The sequence below is a fragment of the Pinus tabuliformis genome, chromosome 4_1 (genome assembly GCF_031772625.1).
Source record: "Pinus tabuliformis cultivar Carrire ecotype Pingquan chromosome 4_1, CPIR1, whole genome shotgun sequence".
In the NCBI taxonomy this organism is placed as follows: domain Eukaryota; kingdom Viridiplantae; phylum Streptophyta; class Pinopsida; order Pinales; family Pinaceae; genus Pinus; species Pinus tabuliformis.
This window is the reverse complement of record NC_142303.1, coordinates 647,780,755-647,805,780: the sequence shown is the minus strand read 5'-3', so window position 1 is coordinate 647,805,780 and position 25,026 is coordinate 647,780,755. Positions and strand designations below refer to the sequence as shown.

Genomic DNA, 25,026 nt, shown 5'->3' with positions numbered 1-25,026 from the left:
TTGGTTAAATTTAGCAAGATCAAATATTAGATTAGATTTAAGTATGACACCAATGCCTTATGGAGTCAAAAGTCTTGCTTATTGTAAATTATGACCAATTAACCAAATGGACAACTACTGCTTAGATGAATAACTAACCTATATGAAGTGCAAGTCCTAAAATCTAAGTGTGATGCAACGATCTTGGTTAGTTTAGATTAAATGCCTAGTCTAAATGGAAACTTTTCCCTTAACTATTTTGAGAATAGTCTTCAGAGTAAGTTTTGGGATGGAAGCCAGCCGGAAGCAAGCAAAAAGCTTGATCAGCTATACCTCCCCCTGTGTTCCAACCACCCAGTGCCTCTAATGCTATAGCGATTGTGGCTCTGGCGACTACAAGGTCATTGTGTTAACCACTAAGAAGGGTTGAATCCCTCAAGCTAGATGAGAAAGGGTTGTCCTAGAAGTCTATAAACCAAGCTTATGCTTGGAGATAATTTTTAATGCAAGCTAAGCCTAGAATGCTTATGCAATGATTATGAGTGAGTTTCTTAGGTTAAGATTGTTTGAGTATTTTAAGTTATTGATGAATCTTAAAAGACAAAAGTACATGTAAATCAAATGCAACCTTACAACCAAGAAAGTGTCAATTATTAAAGTGCTAATGTAATATGCAAGTTAAGCAACTTATCCAATACACCAATGATTACTTGATACAATTAGATATCTTCCAAGATACTTTAACAAGATAAATACCAATGATGATGCTCTTAAATGATGCCAATATCAAATCCACAAGATGCCAATCACTCAAGATAGACAATAAAATCACCAAAGCTTATCAAGATTTAGCACAAGATTATGAGCTTGGATTATTATAACAATGCTTCAACCAAAATATCAATTAGATATAAGTGGCAAAATGCCTTAGCTTATTAACAAGATTAGTAGATAGATGCTTAGATATGTGAGTGTTTTAGTGCAAAGTTTAACCAATCTTATAGCTAACATAAGAGAAGTAAACGTTAGATTCCAATGTTTAAGCAACAAATCTTCTCCATGAATTAGTTAGAGCTTGAAACAACAAGAACCACTTATGAGGAGTTATTTAATGTTATATCAGATCTGGTAAGTACTTATCGCAGTAGAGAAACAAGAGTGAAATCAATGAGCTATCAATGTGAGGGTGTGTGCCAAATTGTACCCAACAATTGCTAAGTGTTAGAACAAGTTAGCCAGTATGAAATTATGAGTTATCAACCCTCTTAAGATGTTATGTTCAGGAAATATCAGATCTAAAATGACTTGCTACAGCAATAAGAAAATGTGTAAATAGTGAGATATCGGTGCTACGACAAGTGCCAACTTATGCCCAAAACTTAGAGTATGCTTGCTAAACTGAAAAATTAGATTTAAGTACTTTAGGCAATATTCAGGAAATATCAGATCTGATTTCACAATTATGCAGGGATATTCCAACAAGCTAACAAGTAGATCTAGTCTAGATATGCAATGCCCAAGCGGCCAAAAATTTAGGAAAATTTTACTATGCAATGTTCAAGTATTTTGACCGACCAGATGTGTTTTTAGGGCTTTTAATTCACTATTATAAGTTAGATATTACAGTTCTAACAAAACAGTGAGGAAAAGAGGGTTTAGAGAGCAAACCCTAGGCCCAAGGCCTTGTAGATCACTTTGCCCAAATTTGCCAAAATTTTGCAATGAAGTTGCCACCTGAAAACACAAGCTTTTGAGCCAAATTTCTGCAAAACCCACCAAGTATTCAGTCCCAAAAAATTCAGAAATGGACAAAGGTCAAATTAGGGCCAAAAGAGGGCAACACTAGGCCCGGTAGGGCTAGTGTTGGGCAAGGGAAGGCTTAGGAGGCCAAGGAAGAGGCAAAGGAGGCAAAAGAAGGCCAAGAAGGCTTGATGCTGGAGGGAGAAGGCCCTCTAAGGGCTAGCGACTAGGGTTTAGGGTTGATTGAGGGTCAAAAGGGAGCCAAGAAGGGAAAGCAAAGGGTAAAGAGGAGGACACAGAGGAGGACAAAGGAGAAAGAGGGAAAAAAAGGGCTTAAAAACCCCATGGCTAACACTAAAGAGAGTCATCCAAGGCCAAGGAGGAAGGCCAAGGCCTCCTACAGCCACGGCTAGGCCAAAAATGGCGTGAAACTTTCAATGCATGGCCAAAAAGAGGAGGTTGAGGCCTCAAAAGGTTGAGGCTGGCCTCTGGGAGGCTTAAAAAGATGACACAAGGGCCTTTTAGGCTGATGCATGGGGCTTAGAAGCTAACGTTGGCCTTGGAGAGCCCGGATCCTGGCCCAAGGGGGCTAAAAAATGAAACCCTTGCATCAAAAAATTTAATTTGCTTCAGATCTGCAATTTTTCTCAATTTCTTCATGGTTGGCCCTGCGAAATTTTGGAGACTAGATCTTACCCTCAAGGGCCTAGATCTAACTCTATTCCAGCTTTTTCCACTTGATCTCACCTACTAAAATAAATTCACAAACACCCAAAACTCCAATATATACAAAAAATCTTAAAACCCCAATTAGAAATAATTTACAAAATATATTCTACAAATCTATTTACAAATATACAAGGGTTTTAAATTTTGAAAAATAAAAAATTTTGAAGTTTTTCTTCCATAAATGGCTAAAAAAACTTTTGAAATTAGATGCAAGCTACAGCCTTAGCGAAGTTAGATAAACCACAACAAATATTTGAAGTCCAAACAAAGTCAGTTCATACCCACAATTTGTGAACTTGGAGACCAAGGACTGGGGAACTTGCAAACATTATATATTTTTCTCAAGAAAACTTGTTAGACATATGGCAAATCAAATCATCTAAAGTGGACCCAAAATCTATTAATAGAATGTTCTTATCTCCATCTAATGAAAAACAAACTTTTGAAATTAATTAAGAAAAATATAGGAAAATTTCTACCCAGCACATACCACAAATCAATGAACACTGAACACCATGGATTGCACCCTAAAGTCTTTATTATGATTCAAATAATGTTCCGAATGGAACAAAAGCATTACATCAACTTTCTGCAAAATTTTATTAGCCAAAAATCAAATGGCTTGAGGCTCAAATGACTCTCTATATATAGATAAATCCTCCAAGTGAAAAAATAACGGCTAGTTAGCTTGATCCTCATCAAAATAATCTTGGTCGTCGATAAATCCTTGATGATCTTTTAATCTTAGTCATCCAAAATATTTATTTTGAGGAATTTTCTAATTTCTCATTAAATCCCTTTTTTATTAGATTATAATTAATTATTTTGAGCTAATTCCTTCAAAAAATTGACTGACTTAAACACCAAGGTCCAAGGGTCCAATTTTTCTTGAAATTTCCAATATTCCCTTGGTGGGGGACCTGCAAAAATTAATTCCTTTGACATCCATGAATATTTCCACTTGGAGAATTTAATTTCTCTAGACATTTAGTTTTGACTCTAATTAATTTATTTTCTGTCTTAAGATTAATTTTATTTTCTGCCAGAAAAATTAATTAATTGACATTTGAAGGGATTAATAGTTTTTCCACACTCTAATATTTTAGCGATGGTGTCTAGGTATGAGGGACCATGCACTAAAATATTTTCTACTTAAGATTTTTACAAATTCAACCCTCAAAGGGGAAATACTCGTTCGGCTTAGACCCTCAAATTACATATCCAATTATGCGACATAGTATGATCTAGTAGACCAAGTGTTTTGTAATAAAACAATTTAGCCAATTAGCTTAAATTATTCTCAAATCACTTTTACATAAGACTCAACTAGAACACTAAGCCTCACCTAATACTTTGACGAAGATTTCCACTCTAGCTTTGGGGTGAGGTTGGAAGGAAAAACTTTGTCGACCATCCATGTTTAGAAACACAAGTGAATTAGTGAAATGAAAAATTTCCTAGAATGAAATTTTCGCCAAAATAATAGGCTTACCTAGGTTGTTACATACACACATGGTCTTACTAGCACCATTTACATCGTATATTTGCAGAGTGGGTTTACAATGACTTAATAAACCGATGACTAATGATCTGATCCTTTGAAAAATCTTTGCCATATCTGCTTCCTTAAAACTTTGACAAAAAGTGTGCAACAGGTCCTTCATCTCGAACTCGGAAGCCAACTCCCTCTTGCATTGATAAATGAGAGGGTCTGCACTAGTCAAAAAGAGATCATCTATATCAAGGACCAAAATGAGATGTATGTCCTTTTCAACCTTAAAGTATAGGTTTGTATCAACATAGCTCCTCATAAATCCCAGCTTTATAAGATAGCTATCAATCCTCTCAAACCAAGCCCTAGGGGATTGCTTCAACCCATAGAGGGATTTCTTCAACCCGCATACATGTGTCCTTCGATCTTGTACATCGAACCCCTGAGGTTGTTCCAAGTAAAATTCCTCCTTAAGTGAGCCATGCAACAAAACAATCTTGACGTCCATTAGATGTAGGCTCCATCCTTGGTTGGCAACAAGAGCAATAATAAATCGAATAGTGGTATATCAAGCAACCGGTGCAAATATCTCATCATCGTCCACTCATTCCTTTTGAGAGAAGCCTTGAGCAACGAACCTGGCCTTGTATTTTTCAGCACTCCCATCAACTCCAGGTTTGATTTTGTAAAGCCATTTCGAGGTAACCACAGACTTGTCCATTGGTCTACGCACCACGTTCCAAACATCATTCTTCACGACAGATTCATATTCCTCATTCATCACATCCTTCCATACTTGGTGTTTTACAGCTTCTTCGAACATGCATGATTCACCTTGAATGATAGTACGCATGACATCCAAGTACCCTTGATACCTGTTTGGGTTCTTACTTTCACGGAATGTCCCTCTTGGAGCAATATGTCTTTCAGCATCTTCGAGAGTATCTTTGAGCCATAGTGGACATTTCCTTGAGGTAGAGGGATCGCCAGGACGTGTATCAATAAGATCCATCGAGCCTTCAACATCGGGCATAGGCTCATATGTCGAAGGTTCATCCTGTTTTTCAGTAGCAGCATCATCATTGTCCTTCCCTAGGATGGGGATATTGTTGGTTTTCCCAAGGACACTGTCTTATTCAAAGATGACATCATGACTTACTTCCATATCTCTTTGAGAAACATCAAATATCTTACCAATGAAAACTTCATCGGGTGTCTTGAAATCCAATGCTTGATGCAAGCTTCTATTTTGAACATACATAACAGTGTTGGCATCTTCTCCCCATAAGAACTTTGGTAGGCCTTGATCATGGAGCATGGTATGAGTGGCTTCCATGATTGTTCGATTCTTCCTTTCAGCAACACCATTCTACTCAAGAGTGTATGGGACAGTTGTCTCCCTCTTAATGCCAACCTCTCTGCAAAAGTCGTTGAATTCATTTGATTCATATTTGGTTCCATTGTCGATCCTCGATGTCTTGATCTTCTTCCCTGTTTGATGTTCAACAATGCTTTGAAGGAACGAAACCATTTGAACACTTCATCCTTCCTCTTCAAGAAATAGATCTATGTTTTACGAGAGTAGTCATCCACAAAGATTGCATAATATAAGTATCCTCCTAATGATGTTACAGGCAACATATCAGACAGATCAAAATGGAACAATTGAAGAATATCGGTTGTCTTGCTTTCACTGGAAGGGAATGGTCCCTTTGTAAGTTTCCCAGTTGCACAACCCTGACAAACACCTTCATGATTCATGTTGAACTCAAGTAAGGCTTTGCAATGTAAGTGGGCAAATCTTCGGTGCCATAGCTCAAATTGAAGTGAAGTATTGCTTGCCAAAGCTCCCACAGGACTGATCACCAACCCTAAATCCAATAGTAAATGCATCTTTAGAGTAACTTTGTCAAATACGTACCTTTCCATCAATGAATGCTACCTTGAAGCCTTTATCTTCCTTCACAAATATAGACACCAAGTTCTTATTAAAATTGGGCACGTACAATACTTATTGTAGATGAATGGTTTGACCTTGATTCAAGTGAAGAGTGACAATGCCTATCCCTTTCACAGGGTAGGTGGCATTATCTCTGAGTATGATCTCTAGATTAGCCTTCTTTTCAACCAAATTTGAGAGGGCCTCCTTGTACCCGTTTTAGTGCCTAGAGGCTCCACTATCAATCAACCAATGATCCAATGTGTCTGGAGGAGAGGCAATAGATAGAGCAGAAATAAGATGAAACTCATCTTGTTTTTCTACAACATTACTTTCATCATAGCTGGCATTTCTTGTCCTTTTGGGAGGTTGACCATTTCCATTTCAAGCAACGAGAGCATTCCTCTTTCCTTTGTTGTTGAACTTGTTGTTCCTTTGAATGTCATTGCAATTAAAATTGTTGTGGTTGTTGTTGTCATCATCCCTTGGAGTATTCTTCTTGTGAGGCCACTCCCTAGCATAGTGGCCAAACATGTTGCAATTGTAGCACCTTCCAGTTCTTTCTTCCTTGAATCCCTTCTTGAACCCTTGACCCTAACTCCTTGGACTAGCATTATTTTTTCTCTTTGCGTGAGTGGAGAAAGCAATAGGTTAATTTCCATTTGAGGGCTTGTCTCTCTCTGTCATCCTTGTTTCTTCTTCAGTGGATCTAGCCAATAACTCATCGAAACCAAGTATCCTATCATTGTTGAGAACAGTGGTGGCAAATATATTCCAAGGTCTTGTAAGACCTCCAAGTGCAATGAGTGAGCTCCTTGTCAGGAATAACTTCTCCAATAGATAGTAGATCATTCTTGATTTTTGTTATTCACATGAAACAAGATTGGATAGACTCCCCTTTATCCATCTTGATATCCTTCAACTTGTTTTTGAGAAAGAGGATTTTATTTGCATTGTTCACTTTGAACATCCCAACCAACTTATCATAGATCTCCTTAGATGTTCCCAAATCTAAAATATGGGCAACGAAATGTTTTGTAATGGAGTCAATGATAATTTTCTTAGCTTTGACTTCACCTTTTTTATACTTTGTCTTAGCAGCAGTCGGTGCACTTGAAGGAGGCTCCACCAATTTTCCCTACACAGTCCAATACTTCATGCTCCTCCAAAGTCAAATCCAAAGTCATCTTTCATGCATGCCAGTCAGATTTATCATTAAGCTTGTCCTCAGTCTTGAAGTAAGATGTAGATGCCAAGGAAACTTGTCCAATAGATCTCTCTTAGAGATTGCTTTTCTCTCTCTTGCTTGGGCTTTCTCTTCACATGGGCTTTGATACCATGTTAATTTTAGCTAACAATGGTATGTTCTATGCTTAGCCCTATTACTTCAATGTCCTTTTAGCAACCCAATGACAATTTCCAATTTAGTTTCCAATAGAAATTGCATTAACCATAAATCACATTGACAATAACAGTAGATAGAACATAAAATAAAATGCAAGACAAGCCAAGACAAGAGAACACCAAATTTGGCAGATGCCAAGGCAAAACCCCAAGATGGGGAAAACCCTTCAATCAATTCTTCTTATTATTATATCAAATGTTCAACAAAGAGAGAGAAAGTACAAAAAGTCAAAGTCAAAATTGACTTGACAAATCGATGTCCAAAACAATCCTGTCCTTGGTCAACAACAATCAAATCAGCACTAACCAGAAAGTCAACAACAGTGAAATTTTGGTCAAACTTCTCCAAAATAGCTCAGTCAAAGGAGAGAGAAACTCAACCTCTTTAGCTAGTCAAAGTCAGCTCAAAACAATCAATAAATCAACAATCAACCGAAAGTCAACTCTGCAATCAAACAAGCCTATAGTCAACATAGGTCAAAGTTCCCAAAAATCCTCAATTTCTGTGCCAATCAATGTGGCCTACCCAAACAAAATTATTCCTTCAAAAATTGCAATCAAGACAAGTCAAAGGAGCCTCGGTCTATGCTAGTCAAACTCAGCGAAAAGAAAAAGGTCAACGCAATCAAAGTAGCCTCCTCAAATCCACACATTTCAGAGAAAGACAGTTTCCTGCAACTTGTACGACCCAATCAGATGAGGAGAGAGAAGATATGATGAGTTGTGATGGTGCCAAATGAGGTTTGAGGTCACTCTTATGTATATGCGTTGGAGGAGGGTCAATTTGTCCAACTAGACCCCAACCCGACCTTGACAAATTGCACATATGGGCTTAACTTCAAAAACATATTTCTCCTTGTCCGATTTCAATGAACCTTAGGCGAATTTTGGTCCTCTCAAAAAAAGCAATTCAATGCAATAATTATCTACATCAAATGAGTTATCCAAAGTGGAATTTGGCCCTAGTTGCACATTTTAACAATAAAGCTCTAATCATTGTTTTGTTGATCATCCATAAAATGCATTAAAAGTCTTATTTTCCTTATTCCTAGATGTCTAGGGTTAGCCCCCAAGGTTTAGTACAAATTTGAGCATAAAAAGTGAGTGGGTTGGTTGTTGTGGCTTATAAACTAGGAATTGCAAATAAATCACATAAAGCAAAATCAACAATTGTGCATGACTAAGTCCTTCCTTGTTAAGGTTGGCATCATTTGCAATTGTTGTTTATGAATAAATTCCAGCCATAAAATCAATTTTCTAACCCTAATCCTAGTGTCTATTGGAAGGCCTTTGTTCATTTTATTAATTATTATTAGAAGTCCTTTTTTTTGTTGTTATTTCTCATTGTGCACCCTATAATTGCAAATCAACCAAACGCTAATTTATAACTACCATATCTTTGCTCTCGATGTAGAGTACTTCATCCTTGGAATAGAATATCCAAGCATTTCTAGGATTTCTTGGTACTTTACCCATTTGAGAGACGTCTTATCCATAACCTTGACCTACAGCATTAGAATATCCTATATGTGATCTAGGGAAGCCTCCCTTGTGGGAAAAAACCACTAAAGAGCAAGAGAAAGGTTGTTGAGGTGACAATGGCAACCCTTCCTCTTGTTGTGATAATATATGTCCCCACTTATTGAGGCTTTGCAATACACCGACTAGATTTTGTGGTAATGGTTTTGAATTCAAGAGCGAAATGTTCTTCATCTATGACAAAGCTTTGTGTTGTATTGATCATTCCCTATGAGCATTGAATAAGTTATGCCCTCTCCCCATTAAGGTAGGGAATGATTTTTGAAGGAGGGAACATCCTATCAAAAATCACTCCTAGAAGAGAGAATTCAAGAAGCATGCTCCCAAGGACACCTATGGAACTCTCATTCTAGGACCACAATTCAAGAGTGAAGTGAGGGAGTGGGGGCACTCTGTTGTAGCATCGATGTTATCCATGCCAACTCATTTTGAGTGGACAATTAACCACAGAGGTGTCAAATGTGGCTTTGTAAATGTATATATAAGATAGCAACCATATATGTACCAACTTGAAGGCTCCATAAAAACTAGAAAAGAGCACCTTGTGTGTAACTGCAAAATAGAATTGTGTCTGCTCAAGTAGGCACCTATCTAGTATGCAAAGATACAAGAGCATTTCAAAGCAAACAAGATCAATTTAAATCAATTAACAAAAAATGATTTAAATGATAGACTTTGGAAAACTTGTGAGTGTTTAGAAGTGAATGTATGGAAGATGGATGGCCTCATCTTCATGTCCAAGACCAACTGTGCATTGGAAATATTAGAAATTTAAAAGATTCAATATCTAAAATTGCAAGTCAACAGCAACTACTACAAAAACAAAACAATATATATATATACATATATACATATATATATATATATATATATATATATATATATATATATATATCAAGATTAGAATCCATTGAATGCAAATATATAATGGCAAGCTCAATTTTGTCAAAAATGGACCATTTCCAACAAAATTGACCACTTCGACAAGTTTTGGGGCCATATTGGTCTAGTTTAAGGATTCAAACTGAAAATGGTCGATTACATAATAAGCCAACCATTTTCGTATGGAAAAAGACCAATTCCATGCCAACCATAAATGCCAAAATCAGTTGATTCCATTCAAAACCAACAGATTCCATATGGAATGATATAGCTAACGATGGCACCACTTAAACTTGAATTAAAAAAATATATATATATATATATATATATAGATATATATATATATATAAGAAACAAGATTAATCCCTCATTAAAGTGGCTTGTGAAGACTCGACCAATAGCATTTGACAATAAAGCCCTTTCATAATGGACTTGGACACATTTCCACAACCAAAGGATATAAACATTATTGTTGGACAAGTACCTTCGAGACCAACGAAATCAAGTTGAAATCCCATTCTTGACTCTAGTCATGTTGAGCATGTGGATGACGAGAATTCAAATAATTTTCTTATATGATTAGACTATATAGTCTAGAGCCTAGACTATAATTATTGTTAAATTGGCAACTAGGGCCAAACTCCATGAGGGTCAGCTTATTTCTGGCAGCTGATATTTTTACTGGATCCCTCTCGTCGAGAGGTGTAGGATTGATCCAAAGATCATCCGATTCCGATATGTATTTATGGAGATATGAATTTATTTAGGTTGTGGCTTTATTATCTAGCCGACCAGCATCTTACATAGGCTCAGAAGCCCAATAGACGTGTCTATTCATCATCTACGTTTTTAGTATAAATTGAAGAGGATTTGATGTCATTTAGACACACTCTTTAGGTGATCTCCTCTCCACGTCTGGGTTTTTGGAGAAGGAGAAAACGCTAAGAGTAGTTGCCACTATGATGCCCTAACTGTTGTAATGCCCTAGCCGCAGCCGCAGGCTTATGAGGATGCACACAGAGATCTTGTACGGTGTTAATGGAGACATTCATACGCAGTCTTGTAGACTCCTTATTCACAGTGAAAGGCAGCCACAGTAATAAAGAGAAGGCTGCAGTCAATCCGTAGTCCCGCAGGTATAGATGGCAACCACAGTAATAAAGAGAAGGCTGCAGTCAATCCGTAGCCCCGCAGGTATAGATGGTAGCCACTGTAATGAAGAAAAGGCCGCAGTCAAGCCACAGTCAGCCACAGTGATAAAAGGAACAACCGCAGTCATAAGAGGAAGAGAACCCGCAAAAAGCCGCAGTGATGGAAAGGGAAGGCCGAAGTTAAGTGCAAGGGTGCCACGTAACCAAAGTGAGTCGCAGTCTTGATAAAGACTTATTGATACGCAGTCAGGCAATCCATTGTATATATACGCACAGCTCTCTGTAATGATACGCAGTCAGGCAATCCATTGTATATATATGCGTTATACGCACAGCTCTCTGAAATAATATAACACGCAGCTCTCGGTGTTGATATCTCGCATAACAATCTATATATATACAGATCTTAGTGAAATCCTTATGACAATACAAACATGGAGTACCAGATCTAGGAGGTGTGATGAGGACGCAGTGTTGACTGAAGTTCTAGACCAAATTCACTCTCGGCATACCTATGACTTGAAGTAGAGAAGGTCTCGGACGAGGGTACCATATTGTCTTGGTATATAAACCTCGGTGGCATAACTGTAGCAGCTCAAACACAATGAACAGCAGTGATAGATCTATTCTCTTGGCTCAATGAAGATTATGTTAGTAGTTACATAACTCTGATATCGAAATAGATTTCGATGATGGTCAAGAGATCCTTGGCATGCCAGTAAAAGGACACAGTCTCAACATAATAAGAATGATAAGGATAAACAATCTCAGATCATGATGATGAAAGGCACATTAAGTAAGGAGTAGCATACTGATGATCAGGGCAGCATGATAAGGATAGTTGAAGCAATATGTCTTCAAATATCAAAAGTCAAAGTGTTGACTTCTATTGTAATTGTACTATCTCTCTCTCTCTCTCTCTGCTGAACTTTGAAGATAAAAGAAGATTTGATCAAAGGGTTTCCCCACACATTGTGGGGTTTGTCCCTGGCTCGCGCCATATCTTGTGTCCTCTTGCCTTGGCTTGTCTTCTGCGTTTTGTATTTATGTTCTATCTGCAGTTTATCGTAATGTTGATGTGATTGCTAACTGTGAAAATTTAAATAAATTGCTCTAGCATAGAACATACCAAAAATTAACATGGTACCAAAGCTGAGGTGAAGACAATGCCCAAGCAAGAGTGAAATAGCAATCACCAAAGATAGTTGGGACAAGACAGAAGGATCAATGGGTTCCTCATAATTCACCAAGGGTGAATTCAAAGCAAAGAATGTTATCAGAATGGCGCAGCGGAAGATTTTGATGGTCCATCAAAAGATCACTTCGTTGGGAAGTTCGGATCTAAGGGTGGAAGGAAAGGCGGATGCCTTGTTGAAATAAGTTCGGCCGTTATGCGCAGGAGTGTCTGAATGGCAAAGACACATCTCTTGATGAAGATAAAAACCATTCCTTGGACATCTTCAATGATCAAAGGAATGGTTGGTAATGCAGGTCATCAAGGAAATGGTCGATTCTTCCACGAGAGCAAGGAACCCCTGAATCTATTTTATGTACCTGATCGAACCTGATCTCCATCTCGGAAATGGAAGTCAAATGTTACACGGTGGCACTCATCGATGAAAAGGTACGTGTTTAAAATAGATCTTTTAAATATGTTTTTGAGTTCAGGGTTGTATCAAGCTGCAGGAAGTCCACTAGGGACCATGTCCATTGACTCAACACCGGAGGTCTGTGAGTCAGATGGTGACTAGGATGCCTGAATTCAAAAAGAAGCATGAAGGAACATGTCTGAAATGTACCAAAGGAAAATATTATAAGGGTACCATTCCCCTCATGCAGCAGGTTCACAGGTTTGGAACAACCCGAGGAGTTTGAGAATCATGATCAAGGAATCTCATACAGGTGGAAGAAAGCCCTCTATGGCTTGAAGAAAAACACCTCAGGCATAATATGAGAGGATTGATAGTTGTCTAATGCAGCTGAGATTCACCAGGAGTGAAACCGATCCAAACCATTACTCGAAGGTTGTGGATGATAAACCTCTCATACCAGCACCTATGTCTGACAGGTGCAGACCCTCTCATTTATAGGAGACAAAGGGAGTTGGATTCTGAATGTGGGAAGATAAGATGCAAGCTTGTGACTGCCTCGAGGATCTTAACTTTCAGAAGTTATATGGTAATGATGTCGGACCAGATTTGGGAAATGCCTCTGAGTTTCATAAACTCATTCACGTTGATGTTCTTGGAGAACCTCCGTCCGGACATCTGTGTTGCAGTTAGCATGGTGAGCTCATATTTGGTTGAGCCTCACTAGATTGGTGCCAAGAATCTTCTAAGATATCTTCAGGGCACAATCTCTCATGAATTGAGATACACTGCCGGAAATATAAAACCACATGATTATTCGAATAATGAGTGGGCAAGAAGTATGGAGGATCATTAGAGCACTTCTCAGTGCTGTTTGGAATCTGCCTTGATATCCTGGATGCGCAGGAAGCAGAAGTCGGTGACTCTGAGCACCACCAAGGCAAAATACATTGCTGATAGTATGGCCTTCTGTGAGGCAGTCTGGTTGCTGAAGCTCTTCAGTGAGTTGTTTGTACACATGATGAATACCACTGTGATTCTTTGTGACAACCAGAGATGGGATTCGATTATTGAGGAATCCCATATTTGACAATTGCTCCAACAGATAGACATCAATTACTGCCTTATCTGGGATATGGTAAGTTGATGATCAAGGAGGCTCCATCACACTGAGATGATGTACAGGACAGAGCCCTGAGGAAAGATCAAATTTGTGATTTTCCCGAACGACTTGGAGTCGTCGAGAGACCTTTGTAGAAGGCTCCTGCATGTTGCATACATTGAGCTCTAGGAGCTCTGGGGGGCTTGTAGTTCTACTGGAGCAACATACGACCACAGGGTGACTCACCCTCCCCTGGTGGTGCGCACTCAAACAAGATGATTCGCTCTCTTGTGGGACAAGATGATTCGCTCTCTTGTGGGACAAGATGATTCACTCTCTTGTGTAGCAGGATGATTAGTTCTCCTGTGAGGCCTGGATTGATGTGTTCTCCATGGCGATTGTAGCAGGATTGATGTGTTCTCCTGTGAGGCCTGGATTGATGTGTTCTCCATCGCGATTGTAGCAGGATTGATGTGTTCTCCTGTGAGGCCTGGATTGATGTGTTCTCCATGGCGATTGTAGCAGGATTGATGTGTTCTCATGTGAGGCCTGGATTGATGTGTTCTCCATGGCAGCCTGGATTGATGTGTTCTCCATGGCAATTGTAGAAGGATTGATGTGTTCTCCTATGAGGACAGGATTGATTAAGTTCTCCTGTCGAGGCATCCTACCCATGCAGTCTGGGACTCATGGGAAGTACCTCTCATCTGATCAATGAGCAGGGAAATGAAGTTAGGGACCATAGTAGTACCGATGGACGCATCGTTGTATCTACCGTACTCCCTACGCTAGGATGTCCTCCATTGATTTGGGATCAATGATACTGGTCTGGGACCAGTGGTAGGAGTTGTACATGCTATGACGCTGACTTCGGGTCGGTTGAGACTGGTCTGGGACCAGTGGTACATACTCCGAGACTGACTTCGTGTCAGTGCAGTACTGGTCTGGGACCAGTGAGAGTGGTACATACTATGACGCTGACTTCGGGTCGGTTAAGACTGGTCTGGGACCAGTGGTACACTCTGAGACTGCGATACTGGTCTGGGACCAGTGGTAGGAGTGGTACTTACTATGAAGCTGACTTCGGGTCAGTTGAGACTGGTCTGGGACTAGTGGTATGCACTCTGAGACTGACTTTAGGTCAGTGGAGAATGATATGACTCATTCTCGATCAATTCTTCTTCTTCATAGTTCAGCGGAGATGAGCAGAGCAGAGCCAGCAGAGCAAAGCTAGCAGAGCAGAGCTGAGCAGAGCAGAGCAGAGCCAGCAGAGCTGAGCAGAGCCAGCAGAGCTGAGCAGAGTAGAGCAGAGCCAGCAGGGCTGAGCAGAGTTGGGCAGAACAGTGCAGGGCACTGATGGCAGAGATAGTACAGTCGTACACATGGATCAACGGATGGAGTTCTCCCTAGTTGAGAGGGAGTGTTAAATTGGCAACTAGGGCCAAACTCCATGAGGGTCGGCTTATTTCTGGCAGCTGATATTTTTATTGGATCCCTCTCGTCGAGAGGTGTAGGATTGATCCAAAGATCATCCGATTCCGATATGTATTTATGGAGATATGAATTTATTTAGGTTATGGCTTTATTATCTAGCCGACCAGCATCTTACGTAGGCTCAGAAGCCCAATAGACGTGTCTATTCATCATCTACGTTTTTAGTATAAATTGAAGAGGATTTGATGTCATTTAGACACACTCTTTAGGTGATCTCCTCTCCACGTCTGGGTTTTTGGAGAAGGAGAAAACGCTAAGAGTAGTTGCCACTATGATGCCCTAACTGCTGTAATGCCCTAGCCGCAGCCGCAGGCTTATGAGGATGCACACAGAGATCTTGTACGGTGTTAATGGAGACATTCATACGCAGTCTTGTAGACTCCTTATTCACAGTGAAAGGCAGCCACAGTAATAAAGAGAAGGCTGCAGTCAATCCATAGTCCCGCAGGTATAGATGGCAGCCACAGTAATAAAGAGAAGGCTGCAGTCAATCCGTAGCCCCGCAGGTATAGATGGTAGCCACTGTAATGAAGAAAAGGCCGCAGTCAAGCCACAGTCAGCCACAGTGATAAAAGGAACAGCCGCAGTCATAAGAGGAAGAGAACCCGCAAAAAGCCGCAGTGATGGAAAGGGAAGGCCGAAGTTAAGTGCAAGGGTGCCACGTAACCAAAGTGAGCCGCAGTCTTGATAAAGACTTATTGATACGCAGTCAGGCAATCCATTGTATATATACGCACAGCTCTCTGTAATGATACGCAGTCAGGCAATCCATTGTATATATATGCGTTATACGCACAGCTCTCTGAAATAATATAACACACAGCTCTCGGTGTTGATATCTCGCATAACAATCTATATATATACAGATCTTAGTGAAATCCTTATGACAATACAAACATGGAGTACCAGATCTAGGAGGTGTGATGAGGACGCAGTGTTGACTGAAGTTCTGGACCAAATTCACTCTCGGCATACCTATGACTTGAAGTAGAGAAGATCTCGGACGAGGGTACCATATTGTCTTGGTATATAAACCTCGGTGGCATAACTGTAGCAGCTCAAACACAATGAACAGCAGTGATAGATCTATTCTCTTGGCTCAATGAAGATTATGTTAGTAGTTACATAACTCTGATATCGAAATAGATTTCGATGATGGTCAAGAGATCCTTGGCATGCCAGTAAAAGGACACGGTCTCAACATAATAAGAATGATAAGGATAAACAATCTCAGATCATGATGATGAAAGGCACATTAAGTAAGGAGCAGCATACTGATGATCAGGGCAGCATGATAAGGATAGTTGAAGCAATACGTCTTCAAATATCAAAAGTCAAAGTGTTGACTTCTATTGTAATTGTACTATCTCTCTCTCTCTCTCTCTCTCTCTCTCTCTCTGCTGAACTTTGAAGATAAAAGAAGATTTGATCAAAGGGTTTCCCCACACATTGTGGGGTTTGTCCCTGGCTCGCGCCATATCTTGTGTCCTCTTGCCTTGGCTTGTCTTCTGCGTTTTATATTTATGTTCTATCTGCAGTTTATCGTAATGTTGATGTGATTGCTAACTGTGAAAATTTAAATAAATTGCTCTAGCATAGAACATACCAAAAATTAACAATTATTAATTAGTACTATGCTTACTTTTCAACTCTAATGGCCATTTAGAGATTCTTTGTTATTTTGATTCAAATATAGATTGCACTCCATGTTATTTTTATTATATGAACCCTTGTTATATACATGAGAAACTTTGCATATTTGTGTATGGTGGTTTGGATACACATGGGATATTAAAAAAAAATCAAAAATTGAATATTTTATCTATTTTTTAGTCAACCAGTTTTATGATTGGATTCTTTTTCAATATTTGTCCAATTCTAGATCTTAAGGTCAACCTATCCAATTTTGGTAACAACGACCAAAATATCATGGAGATTGATCTATATCACTATTACCAAACCAGACATGAGTTATTCATTTAGTATTAAGTCATCGTTTATGGGAAGTCCAAAATATGTTCATTGGATATTAACAAAGAGAATCCTACTAAATATTAAGGGTACAATGCATTATAAATTTGCCTATTTATAGTCTAACAATTTAAAATTGGTTAGATGCATTCCAAATAGGCAAGTTACATCAATGACAAAAAATTGACTCCAAGCTACCTACTTAGGAAAGGGATCTAGAGCAATCATGTGGATTAATAAGAAACAATAAAAGAATTGCATCATCCTCCATAAAATCATAGCACAAGGCAATGATCAATCCAACATGTAAAGCAATATGGCCATGGAATGTTTAATGTTTTACTAATACAAACCATCAACACGTTCACCCTACACCCTTCTATTATCATCCAAATGTGATTTTAAAAGTTTGGAACAATATATCAAAATGTTAGATTAGTTGACAATGAGAATGACTTGGTTCTAGTGTAAAGTGCCAAAATTGAATTGAATTCCAAATATGTTTATCTAGTTTGTGGTAGAGTAACTTCTACATGGGAATGGCCATAAGAAAGCCTACCTCTTTTGATAATTCTCCTCTGGAAGCAATACCCAAGCCTTCAAGCTACAACAATGAATAACAATTAGTGAAAAGATTGCATTGCAATAAGGTTCACAATATTTTTCATGTCATCAAAGAAAAATCAACCAAATCATATAATTAACAAATATTCAAGCATTTCTTCCACTTATGTGATACATGCATCCTTTCATACCAATGCACAAGAATGACAAGGCATGACATACCAATCTTCAAGCCAACGATGACTCACTAGCTTTAGTCCCATTTGTTTTGCAAGCTTGTATTTGTCACCTACAATAAAAAGGTAAGCATACATTTTAAACATATTCTTGACAATGCAAGAGCGCAATTGAAAAAATACTTTAAAGATTATAAAAGAGTTCAAAGTGATACCAATGAACATGACAAGGTTTGAATTAAAAATAAAATCTGTTAAAAAAAAGGATGAGTGACACAAATTTGTAGCATGATATTTGCTTATCATGCTTACAAATGAGAAGAATTAGTTCATGTGTAATATTACCTTCGAACTTGTAACAAATAAGGTGAGTTACTACTTTTGCAATCAATGGCTTTGTGAATCGTGCTCCCATCATGTCTACCATTCTCTACACAACCAATCATATTCGTAAAATCAAACAATTCAATGGATAGCATTTTCAAGCTTACACTAAATATTTAAAAGATTATGCCCATTCTAATCCATAATAATCTAAATGGCAGCATGTTATCTAAAAGAATAAAGTATTGCCTAACAAACCTACTTTTCAAAAATTAAAGTCTCTATGCACATTTGTAAAAGACTAATGGTACAATATCTAAAGAGATTTCAATAGTAAAATATTAATAGAACAAAATTAAGCTCCATAGAAAGATCGTCAGTGGTGTTTTAATCGCAAGTACCCTATAACTAGGGAACGCCATATGTCAACAAGTTTTTTAAAAAACAAAATAAAAGTACCAAACGTTGGCTCATTTTTTATAGGAATAAATAAAGGTTCCTACAAAGAGCCAAGGTAGTCGAGAGGGTTCTAATACTCCCATCCCAAAATAATTTCATCAATAAAACCAAATCTAAGGGGGGTACAAGTCTCTTTCTAGATTTTGTTTTTTACAAATAAAAACTCTAAGAGACTTATGCTTGTCCAACAAATTAAACCCTATAAATGTGATTGAGTTCAACCACAAATTTCCATAATTAAAGATGCCCTAAAGGACAAAAGAGCTAATTTTGAGAATTATCAAATATTTACAATCAAGTATAATTTTGTTTCCTTTAAGAGGGTCTCTATTAAGTGTCTTATAAATAAATTTGGCCAAAGAGTATATGTTGTTGAAGTTCACCTTGGAAAAAGGAGAGAAGGATTTTAAATGGGTTCTCGTCTAACTTCAAGTTTGTATAAAAACTTCAGCTTAATAGTCTTGAAGCCTCCTTACAGAGTCCTTGAGTCAAAAATTGCTTCATCTTGGCAATGATGAAAGTTATCTTCTAGTGGACACATTAAACAAATCCAAAAGGAATGTATTCATAGGCATCAAAAGTTCCTATTAGCATTTGACATTGCTACCCATCCATATGCATCGATAACCCTAGGAGAAAATTTATCTCCTATGATGCAATTTTTTGTTCGGCAACCCCTACCATGATCCACAAATAGCCAACCTCAAATACCTCTCACCCATTCTTCAATTAGTACACTCATTTATCTAGCTTATTCATATAATAGTGTTGAGGTCATCTATTGGGAGGTACACTAACCAACTTTGAATGAAATTGTGTTCATTTAATGTTTTTGGCATCCATTGTACATCAATAATTGATTATTCAAGAATCAACCATCTAGATTCTAGCAATTACAAAAATATATCAAATTTTTAAGCATATAATAGCTAATAGAAAGTAGAAAATACCAAAATTTTAAGCATATAATAGAAATTATACATTTAGAAGATAAAATCATAAAACATTCAAATAAATTATCTAGCAAGCAAGCAACTATCAACATGAGTCATGACCAAAATTCAAATAATAATGTTTACAATATAGGCCACCTGGCCACCACCAACTACACATTGAACTAGGAAGAGTAAGACAGAAAAGTTCAAATTCACAACACTAATAGTCTAGAGTCTAATCTATGACAAAAGTAGAAAACTATGAATATATTTACTAGTCTCTCTTCCTTACACCACGACCACCACGTGACCCTCAATGTGGTGGCAGTGAAGAGGATGGTGGTCATGGAAGTTGTGGAAATGTTGAGCCTGAAAAAATACAAACAAGAATGACAAAAAAACAAGGGAGTTTGGGGTTTGCATTTACCTGTTTAGCTCTTGTAGATGACAGCCCTGTTTTACTCCTCCAAGCTCTTAGCCCCTCCTCCTTCACTCCTCCAAGCTCTCCTCAAACCTCTCTTCTCCAAGCTCTCTTCTCATCTCTTCTCCAAGCTCTCCAAAGATGCAAGAATGAGGAAAAGAGAGACGGTAAATGCCTTTTAACCTCATCCTCTCTTTTCCCTAACTCACTCTTAACACATTTGAACCCCATCTAAACCCAACTTAAGTCCAAAGAAAATGCATAGGTCCACAAAACCATCTGCCTCTATTTGGATCCACTTGCAATCTGTAGTAAAACCACGCAAGAATCGTGTTGAGACTGCGATAGTTTCATTTTCATAGGAAGCGTTGAAATTCGGAGGATTGGTGGTAGCTTTGTTTGGGACGTGAATCCGCCTCTAGATCCGGAGGGGCAGTTCTTGCAAAACTGGAAAGGGGAGGTCTTGCACATCACTAATAGAACCCAATGCTTGAGGATGATGGTGACACCTTACCCCTTGTGTCCTTAAAACTGTGACATAGGGGACTTTGGAGATGACATCATGACTTAGGGGGCACTTTGGAGGCATACCCATGTACTTGAGCTTGTTCTCAAAGTATGGAGCACTCTAACCCATGTATCACTTGCTTCTAGCATATTGAGCACTTATGGAGGATGACACCATAGTGGAGGAGCTCATTGTCTCACACGTGTGGGTTGTTTTGGCAATATTGTTATGTTTTTTATCTATATATTGAGATCAACTTGTGATATCTCACTTGTTGAACACTTGAGCTAACTTGTTTTAGGATTTTGCTAGAAAAATTAGTGGAAATTATTGAGAAGTCTAGGGCATCGAGAGTAAGTGATTTCTCTTCTATTAATAACTGCTTATGAATGCTTTTTACTTATTAGTATCTTCTTTTACTTATCTTATTATAGTGTTATTCTTCATCAAACAGCTACCAATGCATAAACCATAAAGAGACAAGAGACACAAGGTATAGGCTATCATCCAGGGCCAAAACCTCTCCCACTTGAGAGGAAAACCCGAACAAATTCTTCTTCTTATAGAGGCTTCAATTGATGAATACCAAGACCAAGACCCTTGACCTATTTTCCACTCCAAGACCAAGACACAAGATCCTTCCTTTTTCTGCCTTCTTCTTAATCAAGTCAATATTGCACTTTTCAGCTACCCTGAAGATTTTGGCCTTCCTCCACAGGTCTGCAATTTCGGTTGCCTAAAATCATTGCATAAACACATGTGTGCACTGAGATATGGTCTTTTTTGTAGTGTCTTTCCTTTGCTTGTCTTAAGGATGGTTTCTTGTTGTTTCGGCTAGTAAGAGTGATGGTGTGAAGACCCTTTTCTCGTCCTTTACCACAACAAGTGTACCCACTGCAGAAACCCTAGTTTCTACCACACTTGTGAAGGTGTTTTGCCCAAGAAAATCCCAAAAGAGCTCGATCTTCCTCCCCCTTTATTCGTTGGTTAGTAGGTTTCCTTCCTTGAGAACTTCGCATTCTTTTCTACCAATTCTCCTTCATCGAAATTATGTATTTTGAAATGAGGCCGAGTTACCTATTTATAGTGGTTGCACATTATAATAAGCCGACTTGACAATGAGCTAGGCTGACGTGTCTTTTGGAGAGGTTTCATCACTTTATTTAAGGCTGACTTGCTAGGAGATGCTTGTGCTTGTCTTGGAGGGTCTTTTGACTCTTTTAATGACTTATACAAATATGTAACATGCCCAAGAAGGGTCCTTCATACATGACATTGACTCAATTTGACTTTATGACCAATCCTAAGGGCTCACAATGGGAGCCATTACTAAAAATAAAATTCCTTGCTCATGAAACCCATGAGACAAGCATTACAATAATAATTTTATTTTTCTTCTTTACATCAATTACATAAAATCACAATTACACATGTCATTATGAAGATTGAACCTAGTTACACTTTTCAACACTCCCTCTTAACTAGGGAGATATTCATAATGGTATTTGGTCATTCTGAATCTGAAGAATTCTCATAAGAGTCGGATCAATAACCCATCTGTTTAGCATCATATCTACCAGCATTGTCACATAGCAAGTCCTTGACTGACAATTTGTTAGTTTTTGTAGCATCAGATGTGTTTTGGCCACGAAATTTAGTGGAGGCTATGATACATGAGATCTCCAAAACCCAGAAATCGCTTTTGGACATTCCACCTAAAGATGACTTAATTAAATTATTAGTCTTTTTTTAATATTTCCTAAGTCTAAACATAGGGAATATGGCTAATTAATCAAAATTAATTAAGTTATGGTGTGCATGTTCTAAAAACTCACACGGATCGACTTCTAGTTAATCCTAGCCATAAATTGCGATCTAATCTTGATCGTTGAAGTCTCAACATAGGGTTATAAGAAGAAAGTCGATGGGGCTTATAGAATACACAGAGTTCGATTTTGTTGAGAAATCAATTTCCAGAGTAGCAGCTGTGTGTTGTTGGAAGTGATTCAGTGAGGTCAAAGCAGTGAGAAAGGGGCAGATATCGTGAGGTCGAAGGAAGCTTTTCTAGTTTCAGCAAGTACAGTGCAGAGAAGCAGTGATTGCCACAGAGAGACAACATAGAGCCCTCTTGGGGAGATTTTCGTTTTGCTGGGGAGAAGTCGAGATTCTAAGCCTGAAGTAAGGCAGAGGGTCCAAAGGCAAAGAGTATCAATTTCCCAGACAACAGCTAACAAGAGAGTGAGAGGAGACAGTTCCGAGCTTGTGGGACACATTAACTCCATAGCCTGACGCAGTGACTGCGCAAAGGGAGCAAGGAGCAGCTCAATTCAAGCAGAGGTCAGTGTGGGAATACCAGTTATTTCTCTGTTTGGATTGCTAGTTTAAGCATCCATAGTTTGTACTCAAATTTTCACTACTGCATAATATTAAAACCCTCAGCTATTGCACTGGTTTTCCCGGGTTGGGTTTATTCGAGGACTTAGTCTAAAAATAATGGTGTATTTTGTGTGTGCATCTATTTCTTCCGATGTTTTTATTTCTTCTACAGTATTTGTTTTGTGAAGGTTGTTGTGTATTTGTTTCGATATTTGTCGTAGCACACAACAAATAATTTGATTAATTAAATTAGCAAATAGAAGAAATAACATCAATTGTTGCAATAGGATTCAGGGTTCGCTGAGTTTTCACAACACTCTATCTCTCCACAAGATTTGAACTCAATGTTGGCAAGACCAATGATGTATAGACACCCTCGTCATTGACTCTCTCGAAACATACCCCACCTGAATTCTCAACATGTGTTCCACCATGACTATTCTTATCTTGGATTCTCAGTCCTCAAAGAATATCGATCCTCTACGACTACTCTTATCTTGGATGCCCTAACTCATCCTCAAAGAGTATCGAATGCCAAATGTTTATCCAATCCTTCATTTTGTCTTCCCAAGTGAAGACAAGAATGATGTGTCTATCTCTCCCTCTTAATTATGCAAGACATATCTATTCCAATAAAGGAATGTACTCATTCCTACGGAAGGAATGTACCTAAGCTCCCTCTTGGCTTAGGAATTTTTCTTCCAAGTTTCTACCAAGTAAGAAACTTGTTTCCAAGCTCCCTATTAATTAGGGAGCCTGAATCTGGGAAAAGAACTCCTCACGATGTCATGAACTTGTTTTTGTTATTCAAGAGTCTTCATGTCTGGGACTTCTTTATAGGGCACAAACCATCCATCACTTTCATCCATGAGACAATCATGTCATCATCGGAAAGTGATCCATCAGTCCATATTTGGTCTTCCAAGTTCCCTCATGCTATGTTGCCTTCTTCATGCCATGTTTCCTTAAGGGTCTTTCATCCTACTACATGGGCATCGGTGGTGGAAGATGATCATAGATCTTTCCTCAGTAACCCTGCATAAGCCCATCCAAATATTTGTTCAAAAATAAAGGAATGAACATTAAAATCAAAGTTACCTTTGTGATTGTCTTTCATCATGAAATCTTCTAATTTGTATCAGCATCATGCATACATACAGACACATCTCCCAAAGATATATATTGTCAAGGGTCTCTTTCTTTCTCAGTCTCCATTAGAGGCTTCATATCTTTCATGGAGATATCCTAGTCAAATATTCTTTAACTTTGGATGTTGATTGCCTTTTTCCATGGTTGCATATCCCGCAATCTCTTCCTTCCTTTCTTCACACAATTCATTCCCAGGAATTTCCAATCATAATTCCTCCAGTTGTCAACCACCTCATATTACATATGAGGACATATTATGTTGATTTCATCTAGACAATGTGTGACTCATGCCTTCTTGCATCCTTTCATAGGAGGAGATCCATTTCCTTTTGATCATGCTCTCACGATAAAGCATTGATCCATGTTACCTACAACCATATGACATGACTCTATAGTATTGAATGTAAGCATACATACCTCATTTTCCTTTATGTCATCCATACTTTCTTCAGCAGCTTCCTTGATGGAAAGAACTTAAATCCCTTGATCTGCTTCACCTTTTATGTCATCGTCCCATCATCCCATGAATTCCACAAGTTTGGAATTCTTGATGAAACACTTGCTTCCCTTCTTGATCAGTGAACCCTTTCGATGAAGATTCCATCAGAGAATCTTGAGGATCTAGAGTATCCCCATCCAGCAAATGTTTCCTTTTGATAGATGTATGATGAGCCTTGTACTAGATGACCTTTTTCTTTCCATAAGTGCCACTTATCTTTCCAATGACGTTCCCAAGGGCTATATCCTTCATAGAATGTTGCCATAGATTTCAATTTCAACCATATTTCATGCTTCTCTATGATGATGTCCCGAGCTCTTGTTTTCAATGCTTCTATGATGCCATGATGCATTCCCTCATTTTTCTTTGTAAATCATGATAGCCATATCTTACAACAAAAGTCTTAGGAACTTGAAAAGAAGTTAGGTGAGTCTCAATCATAGTAGAGATTGCTTACTTCCTCTTTCTTGGACTTCTTCCTTTCAGCTTCCTCCACTTCTTTGGTGATATGGACTTCTTTTCTTCCTCTTTCGTTATTGTCCCTTTTGATCTTAGGACAATCTCTTTTGCAGTGCCCATATTCTTGACACCCATAGCATTAAAT

General features: G+C 38.3%; 1 protein-coding gene across 1 annotated transcript in view; it reads right to left on the bottom strand.

Moving 5' to 3' along the window:
• LOC149177731 (transcription coactivator) overlaps positions 1 to 25,026 on the bottom strand; it is an 86,514-nt gene that overhangs the window by 28,859 nt on the left and 32,629 nt on the right. The window contains exons 6-8 of the mRNA XM_089420195.1: positions 18,097 to 18,181; positions 17,798 to 17,864; positions 17,571 to 17,615 (exon numbers count right to left, since the gene is read on the bottom strand). Coding sequence (XP_089276321.1) covers positions 17,571 to 17,615; positions 17,798 to 17,864; positions 18,097 to 18,181 — 197 coding nt within the window. The remainder of the gene's footprint in view (positions 1 to 17,570; positions 17,616 to 17,797; positions 17,865 to 18,096; positions 18,182 to 25,026) is intronic.